The 13,922-nt window shown below is 45.0% G+C and overlaps 1 protein-coding gene across 8 annotated transcripts in view; it reads right to left on the bottom strand.

Annotated features, from left to right (window-relative positions):
* Nucleotides 1-13,922, bottom strand: part of USP20 (ubiquitin specific peptidase 20) — a 43,009-nt gene that overhangs the window by 25,724 nt on the left and 3,363 nt on the right. For 4 of the 8 annotated variants that reach the window (XR_010382816.1, XR_010382817.1, XM_031450674.2 and 1 more), the window contains exons 2-3: nt 4,317-4,428; nt 1,695-1,791 (exon numbers count right to left, since the gene is read on the bottom strand). Coding sequence is in view for 6 of the 8 variants with exons in the window: in XM_031450674.2 (XP_031306534.1) it covers nt 1,695-1,775 (81 nt within the window). In the remaining 2 variants the exon portion in view is untranslated. The other 4 variants (XM_064490612.1, XM_064490614.1, XM_064490613.1 and 1 more) reach the window with 4 other exon arrangements.

Raw genomic sequence — 13,922 nt, 5'->3', positions numbered from 1 at the left:
GGTTACTAGAAATTGGTGACTAACAGAAATTCCTGAGCTTGTCTTACAGAACATTAGCTAGGGGAGCAGCTTGTTATAAACTCCGTCTGCTTGAAGCCTGGCTTCCCTGAGCAAGCTGGCCTTAATTATTGTCTTTTCCAAATTGCACACCCTCCGAGCTTCATGCAGCCTATATAATACATCCCAAGATTCCTTAACAACCCCTACAGGTAACCCCTCTGACATATGGTTACTATAGTAACAGGGGCTCAAGCTGTCTTTCAGATACTTGGAGTCAGCTCTTGTCCAATTCAGGCTGGCTAAGACTGGTTGGGACCACCAACCCTAAAACTGGGCCCATGCAAGTGTCCGATGGATGACCTTTTGACGTCAGAAGGTCAAAAACTCCACTCCCAGATCATGCTAGGCGCCTCCATTTTTGAACACGCATTCCACAAAGCAGCATGTACCTCCCGATACACCTGCACAGAACAGTGATGACCTCACCTTTCTCCACGCCAAAGACCACCCTGCTTCCTCACCTCATAAACATCTCAAGCCCCTTGCCTTCAGGGAGGTGGATCTGAGACTTGTTCTCCTGTCTCCTCGCTTGGCTGCCTTGGGAACAAACCCTTTCTTTGCTGCAAACCTTGGCGTCTCAGCGTTTGGCTTGCTGTGTGTTGGGCAAATGAACCTGGTTTGGTAACATGCGAAACTGCTTCAAAAGAAGCCACGGGTACTTTGAAGAACCACACCCTCACGCAGGCCCAGACAAAACCAGCTCAGGCCCAAAGGCCCCCAGAACCTGCTGGCGCAGGGAGGCTGACCGACCAGCATCAGATGTCTGGAAAGGAGAGCTGGAAATGTGCTTAGGAATCTAATTCAAACCCCACTTTTGGGAATGGCCCCTACACGTGGTTCTGCCCCCTAACACAATGACACTCTATTGGCAGAAGGTCACAAAGAGCCCACAGAGGATCAGTTACAGAGTCCACACAACGAAAGCGATGCAACTTCAAGACTAACGATGAGAGCTGTGTGTCGATGCCAAAGAGCTCCGAGATACCCTGCCATGTGAATAAGGCCCACAGTACGAAAGTGGCTATAGTGTGCTACCTTTTACATAATAAAGGGGAAAATGAAAAATAAGTACCCCCATAAAGAAACTCTGAAAAGATAGAAAAGAAACTCATCTAATGACCCTGGTTATCGGAGGGTGGGATGGAAAGGCTGCACAGGGTCAGAGGGGAACTTGACATTTCCCTTCTTACACTGTTTCATTCTTAAGCCATGTGAAACTGTTACCTATCTTTAAAATTTTAATTTAACAGAGACGACAACACACCCTCCCTATTCCAAGAGGTCCCCCTTCTCTCTCTGAGCCTCCCTGAGCCCTTCTCAGATCACATGTGCAAAATTCCCCTGGACTTTCAGAGCATGACTCATTCCCTGCCTCGGAGAGGCTCTGGGCACCCGCTCCAACCGCTAATGGACAGGGCATTAGTGCCCCCAGATGGATGGGTCTAAATGGTAATTAATGGCTGCTAGGACACAGCCCCCAGAAGGCCTCCCAAACAGACGCCAGCTTCTCCATTTACACAAAAGGCTAAGCAGACACTCGGAGCCAGTTCTTCTGCTGCTTCAGAAATGTTTGCACCCCAGGAATGTGGTGGCCCTGGTTGTGGGCCTCAGCCCCGCCAGGTCTGATCCTTTACCTTGGATTTGAGCAGCAAGTCCTCTTTGGTCACCTCCCCTATTGAGTCAAGATGAGGGCAAATTTCCCTGGAGTCCCCCATGCTGGCCTGGGCTCACCTACAAGAAAACACAAGGAATCCTAAGTTAATGGCAAGGGAGACTAGGGGTTCAGTGGTCTCGGGCCCCAGCTCTGTCACATACCAGCTGGTAACCCAGGGGAGCCACTTAACTTCTCTGAGCTTTCCCCTCCTTGCCTGAGACTTGGGGATGGAGATAACACGTACCAGGATGGGCTGCTCAGAGGACTCACGGAGATAATACGTGTCAAATGCCTGGCACGGGGCCGACTCAGGGAGAGCATGTGCTGGGCGATGATTAGAACTGTCCGTAGGGAAGACGCAAGGGTCCTGCCTACTTTCAGGAGAATCTAAAACTGTGGTGCTTTCATTGAAAGAGGCCAGACCCATGACCGGGAGACCTCCCTACCAAAAGGGGCAGCAGAGGGGGCAGGGTGGAGAGGCTGGGTCCCAAGACCAAGCAGAAAGGCAAGAAGCAGATGCTGGTCTTGGTCTTCCCTGAGCAACCAAGAGCCTCGGAGAGGCCAAGTGCCCCTAAGGCCACTAATGTCACTTCCTATGGGAAGGCCCCCCTACAGAAGAGCCCTTAAACACCGCCGCGCCAGAGGGGGCTGTCGGAGCAGCAGTCCCTCCAGAAAATGTCTTCTGAGGGGGAGAAAGTCAGAGAGGAGAAAAGGCGAACCAGCCTAGAAAGAGGTCTGAAAGATGTTCGCTGGAGCATCAGCAGTGGTGTATCTGGGTGATAGATTTCAAAATAGCTTTGTTGGTTTTTTTTTTTTTAATGATTCATGCTCATTATAAAAACAAAATTCAGAAAACAAAATATGGTCACCAAAGGGGAAAGGGCAGGGGAGGGATAAATTAGGAGTTTGGGATTAATAGATACACACTACTATATACAAAATAGATAAACAACAAGGACCTGCTGTATGGCACAGGGAACTATATTCAATTTCTTGTAATAACATAATGGAAAAGAATCTGAAAAAAATACATATATGTACTTATACACACAACTGAATTGCTTTGCTGTACACCTGAAACTAACATCGTAAATCAACAATGCTTCAATTAAGAAAACTAAAAAAAAAAAACAAAAAAAAAAAAAAACAAAAACCAAAAAAACTCAGATTTTAAAACGTACAAAATGTAAAGTAAAATAAGTTGCTGATGACGTTGTGGCAAACATCCTTCCTGACACCCTTCTGCGTAAAATTTCTCTTTTTTTAAAATCAGAAGGGAAAAAAAGCTGTTTCTGTTTTGAAAAACAAATGGCTTCCCTTGAGGGAACTCCTTGGTGGTGATGGGCAGCTCTGTATTTTGAGTATGGTGTTGGTTACGTGGCTCTATACGTGTGTTAAGACTGCCCAGAACTGAATACACACACATACATACTTCACACACAGAAACGGGTGCCTGTAAAACTGGTGAAATCTGAACAAGCTCTGTAGGTTGTACCAGTCACTTGACTGATTGTGATGCTATAGTCCAGATACACCAGGGATGGGTGACCGTGGTGGGGGGAGCGGGGGAGACGCTGGGTGAAGGCTATATGGGACCTCCCAGCACATTTTTGGCAACTTACTGTGAATCCATAATTATTTCAAAAAAAAAAGTTTAAAAACAAATAACTAAATAAATGCTTCGGCCACCCAATATTGTAGCAGAACTCATAACCAGGAACCTGGCTGCTGATTCCAGCTCCACCCTGGTATCAAGAAAGGTCCCAGCCAATCAAAGATGTAGGTGGAGCCACCAATGCTTTCATCAGAGGCAGAGGCTGTGCATCCACTGGGAGGAGGGGGACCCTCAGGCCCCTCCTGTAAGCCCCCTCCCCGCCCCAAAGGGTCGGCCAGGGGTCAGCTGGCCCGGACTCCCAGCCAGAACAGGAGTGCTGGAGCTGCTTGGGCTCCAGGTCCTGGACTAGGTGCGTTCTTTCATTAAAAACCTGCCCAGCAATCCTTAGGGCAGCCATGTTTTGCCCCATTTTACAGATGAGGAAACAAGGCTCCTTTTGGTCTCAAGTCTCCCAGACAGGAGGGCCAGAGCTAAAGTCAAAACCCAAGCAGGTCAGACTCTCAAAGCCCTGCTGACAGTCCCTCTCTTTGGAACTTTGGGAAAATGTAAACATACGTAAAGGCAGACAGAAGTGTATCACACACCCCTGGTACCCATCACCTGGCGTCGCAATTAATTCATGGCCAATCTTGCTTCATCTCAACATCCCACTTTCTCTTTTTTGCAGTAAATCCCAGATATCACATCATTTCATGAATGTATGTTTTTCTAGAAGACTTGGAAAAAGAAAAAAAAAAAACAAAAAAACCCAGGGAGGAGGGTGTAGCTCAGTGGTAGAGTGCATGCCTAGCATGCACAAGGTCCTGGGTTCAATCCCCAGCACCTCCATTAAGTAAATAAATCTAATTACCTTCCCCCACCCCCACCCCCCAAAAAAAACACAATGAAAAGGAAAAAAAATTTTTTTAATCAATAAGCACAATTCCATTATTTCTTCCCCAGTCTACGCTTAAGGGCTACACCTGAGTCGGGAGGCTGTGGGCCTACCTCTGTGTAAAGTGATAGCCCCAGGAAGCAGCCAACATCTGCATTCTCTGGAAACAGTCCACAGTGGTGGGTTGCGGAGCGCTGGGGTGAGGGCAGGCCTCCAGCAGGGAACCTGGGGGGATAAACCAGCACACTTCATGTAGTTCCGTTATCTTAAAATCACTCTTAGCACTGACCAGAGGCTAAAAACAGCCCTGAATTCCTCCTCAGAGGGAAAAGTGAATTTTGGGACATTTGGGGGCACCCACAGGCTGGACACACTCCCCAATCCATCCACAGGGACAATGAAAACACACCACTGCTGGGACAGCTAAAGAAGGCTTGGGAAGAACTGGCAAACAGGGCCAGCCCCTCCTGGGGGTGCTGGACCCTTCACTAGTCACTGCGGGGCATTACCTTTGTGATCCCTGGGACAGGAGACCTTCAGGGGTCTGCAGGAGAGGGTCACAGGGCCTTGCCAACTACTGCTCCCTCTGGCCACAGCCTGTTAACCTTCTGGACAGCTCCTTCCACACATACCACTGGGACTCTCAGATCATCCTCTGAGCCTCCCAAGAACCTCGTACTGCTCAGAACCCAACACCCCCAAGTCTTCAGCAACCCTTGGCTATGGGTACAACCGGGTTCATCCACATGTCGCCACTGCCCCCCTTTCCTTGGTGGGCCAGTCTCCCAGATGTGGGCAGTTCAAAGAGGCAGTTAGAAGCCAACATTTAAAATGGTCACATGACAATGACGGGGTTCAAGGTTATAAATTCCAAGCTTTCTCACTTGAAGCCCGATTTGTGGTTTTCTTCGTTTCCACTGAGGCCAAGTGCACTGGGTTGGCGCCAGTCCCACACTATTTCAAGCTGCAGTCTGTGGGCTTTTTCAGTGTCTTTGGTATGTACCCCATCTCTCCAGGTAGCTGGCGGGGCCAGGTCATAAGCCTGATGCCCAGGACCACGAACAGTGCCCCAGACAAGGATGACGGACAGTGAGAGGCCTGCTCACGATTCACACATGCAGTCAGGCTACTTGAGTTCCTGCAACTTCGGACAGAAAGAAAACAGCCCTGTGGCTGCCACACCTCTTTGTACTCTCCCAGCCCCTGTTGCACAGATGAAGAAAGAGAACTGGAGCAAAAGGAGCTAGGAACTTGGCCAACGTCAATCCTGGGCTTAGTAAGTAGTGGGTGGGGACCTGATCAGGTCTGTCCAGTGCAGAGCATTGCTCTACATCAGGGGTCAGTAAACTTCTTCTATAAAGGTCCAGGCAATAAACATTTTAAGCTTTGTGGGCCACATCAATCTTTAGCACATACTCTTCTTTGTTCTTGTTTTGTTTTACAATCCATCAAAAAAAATTTATTTTTTTCTAACCTCTTAGCTCGAGGGCCCAACAAAACAATCCTGGCCTGCTGCCAGTTAGCTGACCCCTGTTCTAAGTCACTGTGCACTGGGCCTCACCGAATGCAGGCCTGATCACTGGCATTCCCCATCCCACTGCACGTAAATCACCACCAGTTTAAATAAGGCAAATAGCAAAGAATAGTCAAGAGGGTTAACTTGGCTCCAGATTTTCTCTATGTAAGTAATCAAGTGTGTGTGCGAAGACAGAATGACAGAGATATCCACTGTAGCACTGCCTGTAATAGGTGGAAACTGGACAGAATCTCAGGGAATGACAGGCAATTGGATGACTAATGACACAACCACATACTGTTGTACTATGAAGCTACTGAAAATGATGATGAATATTGATTCTTCCTATCCATGAAATTATATGAGACCTAAATAAATGCAGAGCTATACCATGTTCATGGACTAGCACATTTAATATTGTGAAATGTCCATTCTTCTCAAATTGATCTACAGATTCAGTGTACTCCCAAGCAAAATCCAAGCAGGGTTTTTCGTAGAAGCTGCCAAGCTGATTCTAAAATTTATAGGGAAAAGCAAAAGATCTAGAGTAGTCAAAATAATTTTTAAAAAGAACAAAGTTGGTACACTTATACCACTTGACTTAAGATTTTCTATAAAGCTACAGTAATCAATTCAGTGTGGCAATGGCTCATGGGAACAAAACAGAGGGTCTAGAATTAGACCCACACACATGTGGTCAACTGATTTCCAACAAAGGTACTGATATAATTCAATGGGCAAAAGATGGTCTTTTCAACAAATGGTACTGGACCCCTATATCTATATGGGGAAAAAATGAACTTTAACCCCCTACCACATATCATACACAAAAATTAATTAGAAATGGATCAGAGGCTTTATGTAACTGGTGGTCAACAGAGGTTTTAAAAGATGTTCCCTTTCTTCTCATTATTTTCCAAGGGTCTTGAAGAAGCGTTTGCTTATTCCAAAGCACGTTGTTGAGCTTCCCAGTTTGCTTTCTCATCTTCAGACTGAGGACTGTTTTCCTCTAATTTTTTGTGTAGTGCTTTCGAATTCTTTTTCATTTGCTCATGGCATTGTTGGAGATCAGCTTCAGAGTCCTTCAGCTTTTGAACTTATTCTTTGGCCTTCATCTCAAACACGTGCTCCACCCCCACCTTCTTCATCTTAGCTACACACTCCTTTCTTTCTTCTTCCTTTTACGCCTGAGGGCTCTTAGGAAGCTGCCCTCTGCTTTTGTTGTCAACTCCATTGTAAGTCACAGCTGCCAGTTTTCAGCTTCTGTAGTCCTCATAGGGCATGTTACCTGGAACATCAAGTCCTGCATGTGTGTTCTAATCAACATGTCTCCTAGAACTGTAAAATCCAAATGTTCGCTACGTTTAAGTTCAGCAATACCCAACATCCATCTTTAGCACATACTCTTCTTTGGTTTTGTTTTGTTTTACAATCCACTAAAAAAAAAAATTTATTTTTAGTTCTTAGCTCAAGGGCCCAACAAAACAGTCCTGGCCTTCTTCTGACCCTTTTGCCATTAACCTCGATGACAGCAAGAAGTAAACAGTCGTTCATGTTTTTAACAAGCTTTTCTTCTTCATTGTCATCTGCTTCTGGAAATACATGTCTTTTAATTTTATATTCTTGGATTTCTTTCATTCTCTCTTTTCTAAACTGTTGGTACTCCTCCGGTGTGAGCACGTCTGCTTTGACAGTAAGTGGGGTAATACTCACTTCATGCACATACTTCATAAACTAAATATCCAATGGTTTAAGCCCATGTCCTGAAGAGCAATGGAGTATAAAAAATACCTCATCTTTTTTGGGGGGGGGAGGGTAATTAGATTTATTTATTTATTTTTAAATGGAGGTACTGGGGATTGAACCCAGGACCTCATGCGTGCTAAGCACGCGCTCTACCACTCAGCTATACCCTCTTCCCAACAACACTGCATCTCGTTATCCAGCATCTGACGTCTGTTCACTTGAGATTCTGCACTTAGGTAGTCCTCAGATTTTATACCAATGGAGCCAATGACAGGCTGCAGCACGTCTCCAAATTCCGGGGCATCGGCTATTGTGAGCAGCAACTGAACATCATCTTCTCTGGTTAAAACTTTGGATTGTTCCACCTGTGCAGTCTTTTTTATTCTACGGAAGGACCTGGGTATTCTGGAGAAAACAAATCCGTGAGGAGTAATGAGTTGGTTAATGCAGAACCGTGAGTATGAATTCAAGCCCTCTCTTCACTGATTTTTGTATACTTGATTTGGAAGATTTGCAAACCCCATATAGCCCTCAAGGTTCACCTGTTGAGTGACCACGATTCTGCTGCTGACCCTCCTCTCCAACTGCGGCGGGGGCCCTTGCACTGACCCTCCCACTGACCCACATCCCCTCCGTGACCAGGCCCAGCACAGCCTGCCAGTTCTCCGGATCACAGACTTAAAATAAACAAACCAAAAAACTAAGACACTAAAACTTCTAGAGGAGACCACAGGAGAGAATCTTTGCGATTCTGAAGTCAGCAAAGGTCCTAGGACACAAAAGGCGAAGGAAACACTGATAAGCTGCATTTTTCAAAATTAAAACTTCTTTTCCAAAGATGCCGTTAAGAAAATGAAAAGGCAAGCTACGGAAGAAAATGAAAAGGCAAGCTACAGACTGGGAGAAAATGTTCACAAAGCATGTGTCTGACAAATATCCAAAATACATAATGAACTCTCACAGCCCCAAAAAGGATAAATGGTCCAATTTTGTTAAACAGACAAGTGACTGAACAGAACTTCACCAACTAAGAACGACCCATGAGCACATGAAAATACACTCAACATCATTTGCCATCAGAGAAACCCAAGTCAAAACCATGAGATAACATCTTACATACTCAAAGAATATTGAACACTAATAAAACCTGTAATGCCAGGTGTTGTCAAAGATGTGAAGGAATTCTCATCTATTCTGACAGGAGTGTAAAACAGCATAAAAATCTTTGGAAAACAGTTTGGCGGTTTCCTTCAAAGTCAAGCATACACTTCTCATATGATCCTGCAATTCCTCTCTGTGATATTTTCCCAGGTAAATGAAAGCATACATCTACACAAAGACTTGCACACAAGCATTCACGATAGCTCAGCACATAACACCCAAAACTGGAAAGACCCTGCATGTCCAACAAACAGGGGACTGAGGCAAACTACTGGTATATCCACATCATGGATTAATACACGGCAGTAGAGAGAACTGATGCAGCTACATGAACACATTCTAGAAACGTTAAACAGAGCAAAAGAAGTCAGAAACAAAAAAGTGCATACTATATGATTCTATTTTTATGAAATTTCAAAACAGACAAAACTAAACTGCAGTGATAGAAATTGGATCAGTGGTTTCCTGGGGCCGCAGGTAGAGTTTCACTGCAAAGAGGCGAGAGGGAACTTTCTGTGGTCTTTGGAAGTTCTAGCTCTTGATGGGGGGGTGGGATTTAACAAGGTCTCTACACCTGTCAGATCTCAAGAACTATATCTTTAAAGCACATGAATATTATTGTATGTAAATTACACCTCAATAAAGTTGATCAAAAGCACTTTAAATCACAACTAACTTACAGTGACAGACACAGCTCAATAGTTGTTTGGGGCCAAAACGGGGAGGCAGAGAGGTAATATCTGACAAAAAGGTGCATTTTATTAGATATAAATTATACTTCAATAAACCTGATTTAAAACTCTCTGAAAAAGAAACCTCCACTTTAAATGAATGACTGAGGCCTGTATTATCAACACAAATAGATCTCAATGTTGAATAAGAAAAACAAGTCGCACCACTTCACAGCCATTAGGATGGCTACTAACCAAACAAAACAAAACAAAAACCCATGAAGAAAAAGTGTTCGTGAGGATATGGAAAAACCAGAAACTTGCGCAGTGCTGGTGGGATGTAAAATGGTGCAGCTGCTGTGGCAGACAGTATAGTGGCTCCTCAAAAATTAAACAGAATAACCATATGATTCAGCAATTCCACCACTGGGTATACACCCCAAAGCACTGAAAGCCAGGACCTGAACAGATAATTGTACATCTATGTGCATATTCACAATAGCATCATTCACAATAACGAACAAAGGTGGAAGCAACCCAAGGGTCCACCAAAAGATGAAGAGGCAAAATATGGTCTATCTATAAAAGAAATATTATTCAGCCTTAAAAAGGAAGGAAATTCTAGCTCATGCTACAACGGAGATGAACCCTGAGGACATTACACTAAGTGAAATACACCAGACACAAAAGGACAAATACTGTATGACTGTACTTAGGTGAGGTAGCTAGAGCAGTCGAATCCACAGAGACAGACAGCAGAATGGTGGTGGTCAGGGGGAGAGGGGGTGGGGAGTTACTGTTTCGTGGGGACAGTTTCAGTTGGGGAGATGGATGGTGGTGATGGTTGCATAACAGTGTGAATGTATATAAGGCCAGTGGGTTTTTTAAGATGGTAGATTTTATGTTACATGTATTTTACTGAAATTTTAAAAATAAAATACAATAAATTCTAAATAAGTTGCAGAAGGATACACAAGCATGACACCTTTAAAAAGATTTGAAAAAGCTGGGACAGGGGTATAACGAAGCGAAATACCTGATGATCAGGAAAGATACTGGTCCCCACTGGTGCCCTGCCACACTGCTCACTGTGTCTGTCCTTCCATCTGCAGGTCTTAGCTTTCTGTCCCCTGACCACCCTGCTGAACGCAGCCCCATCCTATCCCACTATTCTCTCTTCCAAGAAGGTCCTCTGTCCATCCTGGCCCGTATCTGGCATCCTCTGTAATCACTTTGGTCATTTTTCCTTTTTTCCTTTTTATTTTTTTGGTCTAATGCCTGTCTTCTCTCAAGAATATGAGTCCCCGAGGGCAGGGATCTGTTTTGTTCACAGCTGTATCCCAAAAACCTAAAATGGCCCCTGGAACACAGAAATGTCTCCGTAAATATTTGCTGAATGGATCAAGAGTCCAAAAGCTATAAAACACTATTACAATAAAATTCCATTTTGGTAAAACAATTTTGTTTTGCACCTAGAAAAAGGATGCTATCATCAGCTCTGAGAGGATGGAGTCAAGTGATTTTTATTTCCTCCTTTTTTGCTTGTCTGCATTTTCTACAAGGAATCTGTGTTGCTTTCGTAACATACAACCTACTGGGTTACTTTTAAGCACAGTTTAGAGGAGCAGGTGAGGTTTCCCTGCCAGGTCTGTTCTCGCTTTTCCCCAGGTCCCTGAGGGCACTCTGGGGGAACACGACATCAGAGTGTGAACAGGACACTTGAGGTCCATGTCAGAGAGGGGCTGCAGCACCTCAGTGGTCCTGGAAGCTTTAACTGGAAGGGCCTCTGCAGCTGCCTGGACGGCTTGAAAGCATAACTCTTCACCCTGTGACTTGTTCAGAAGATTTGCTCTTAGCACCTCTGTTTTTGCCTCATTAACTTCCATGCTGGCTTAAAACTTTTCATCTTCTCCTACCTGCCCTGCAAATAGAAGAAGGCATTTCTGTTTGGTTTTATTAAAAATTAATACAGACCTCTTTAGAAGCTGGAAAACACGGACAAACATAAAATGAAGTAAAACTCTCCTGTAATCCTCCAATTCAGAAAAAAAAAATATGGTTACTGTTTTGGTAAGTCTTGTTCATATGCATGAATGAATATACAAATTTTAAAACTAAACCAGAATACAACAGATACAGTTTGTACACAGATTTTTTGGTTTATATTATACACGTTTCCCAAGTCACTAAATTTCTTCTCAACAACTTCGTTTCTAGTGACTGAATAATATCATACCGCATTCAATGTAAGCTCTACAATACCTTACTTAACCACTTTCCTATAGTTGGACACTTAACGATATTTGTGTGTGTGTGTTTTGTTATTTGACACAAGGCAGTGAGAAATATTGTGGAATTTAGGCCTTCAACTACATCTTTAACCACAAGACAAATTACTGGGTCAACACATATATTTTATTTTTTTATTTTTAAAGTTTTTTGGGGGCTTAATTAGGTTTATTTATTATTATTATTATTATTATTATTATTATTATTATTATTATTAAGAGGTACTGGGGATTGAACCCAGAACCTCATGCATGCTAAGCACACTCTACCACTGAGCTATACCTTCCCCCACAAAACACGTTTTAAAGACACTAGATAAACATTGACAAACTTCCCTCCAGAAAGATTATAAACTTATCTGCCACCCAACAGTGTATAAGCAACATAGAAAGTTTAAGTTTTGCTAACATTTTTTTTAATGGTTAAAAAAATCAGTTTATATTCAGGGAAAAGTCGGTGGTAGTACTAAAAACTTTGAGAGCCTAATATTCCACGCAGGACCTGAAACATCAGAAGTGTGTGAGTCTGCAAGGATCATACTTCACTGATCCCAGCTGTCCAGAAGTTTTCAATTTGTTTTACCTTGGTACCCAACCAACATTGACCAAGCACCTCCTCAGGGTGATGGGAAACAAGCCAGGCAAGGGTCCTGCCCTCATGGGGCACAGGGCTCTTGTTTCATCACCCGGGTACCTGTGTGCAGCCACTGGGCACGTTATCATTACTAATGGTAGCCTCCTTCCACTGCGATCTCGCCACATGTCAGTTGCTCCACATACATCGCCTCTGGAGTGGACTATAATTACAGAAGATAGAATCAGAGACGGCTGGCCCTGGGTTCGGCTCCTTGCTCTTCTCACTTGCAAGCTGTGGGTCTTTAGATAAATCACCCAATCCTCAGTTTCCTCATCCAGGAAATGAGGACACAGACAGCAACCAGGGTGCCTGAGGGGGTGAAGCGGGACAACGCACAGGAAGGATTTAGCAATAATGACTTCTGATCACGTGGACTTTCAGGGTGGCTTAAAGTTTATCTGCACAGGGAAAATGTTCAAAAAATGCTTAGTACCATAAATTGTGTTCTTGGCCATGTCTTATAGGTCAGGAAACTGAAATTCGGAGGGACATAAGTCACATGCCCAAGGGGGATACAGAAAGAGTAAGCAGGGCAAAAATATTAATAATTGGTGAACATAGGTGAAGGGTATAAATGGGATTTCATTTTATTATTTTGTTACTTTTCTGTTTAATTTTTTTCAAGATAGAAACTTTTAAAAGATCCCCTTTATCTCACTTAAGGTGGGAGCAGGGAGAAGTCTTTTGGAAAAGGTAACCTTAACTCAACAATAGCGCCCCAGGACCCAGGAGCGCCTACTCTGAGCCAGGCACGATGCCCCTCGCATCACTAAGGACAGCGGCTCCTCATCTCACAGAGGAAGAACGATGCTCCGAGGTGAGAAGCCACTGGCCCAAGAACACACAGCAAGGGGTGATGCACTGGGAAGTGAGCCAGGTTGGGTCCACCTTCACAGCCCTTCCCACCCTTCCCTCGGTGCACATAAATGGTGTGCACACAGAAGGCATTTCCTAAAGACTGAAAGGGCAAGAAGCCTGTGCTGCTGAGAGAACTGCATCGAGAACAGGCTCTCTTGAGAGCAGCGGCTCGACTGTGCTGTTGGGAGTCAGTGAGGTGTCCGCCAGCCAGAGGGGTTGTGCCTCCACTACAGAGACCCCAGGGCACCTCTCCCTCCTGACCCACCAGACCCACCTCCTCTCTCGGGGATGAGAAAGCAGGAGGAAAGGAGGCAGGCTAGTAGGTCTGGCAAAGGGCCCACCTGCTGCAGGCCCCGGATGCGACTTCCAAGATGCTTCGCCCTGCGGAAGGGCAGGCACTCTCCCCTCCCTGGGGCCCACATCGAGTGATGGGGAAAGTGGACCCCACCCCGACCCCACGCAGCGGCACAGGCAGTGAGGCAGCACATCTGGGCCCGGTACCGCTGCTGAGACCAGGCCTCAGGTACCCATTACTCATCATTTTCCTGGGGGTTCTGGCTATATCTGCCTCCCAGCTAGGAGCCTGGTTCCTCAGGATGGGAAAGGTGATGCTGCCAAGCCCCCCACCAACACAAGGACAGCCACCTGCCCTGATCCTCCCACACTGGCCATCCCACACCCACACACCTGTGCCCACGCCCCTCCCCGCTCCCCTCTGCCTCTCAGAACATGTGCACTTTCCCTCCCTCCTGCCTTCCCTCCATTCCACTTTCAAGCAACTCCATTTTCCCTAAATCCCAAATCCATCTTTCCCTTTAAGCACTCTTAATTTGCTAAGAGTC

The sequence above is a fragment of the Camelus dromedarius genome, chromosome 10 (assembly GCF_036321535.1).
Source record: "Camelus dromedarius isolate mCamDro1 chromosome 10, mCamDro1.pat, whole genome shotgun sequence".
Classification (NCBI taxonomy): domain Eukaryota; kingdom Metazoa; phylum Chordata; class Mammalia; order Artiodactyla; family Camelidae; genus Camelus; species Camelus dromedarius.
Note: the sequence above shows the minus strand (reverse complement) of the source record. Positions and strands in the feature narration are given on the sequence as shown.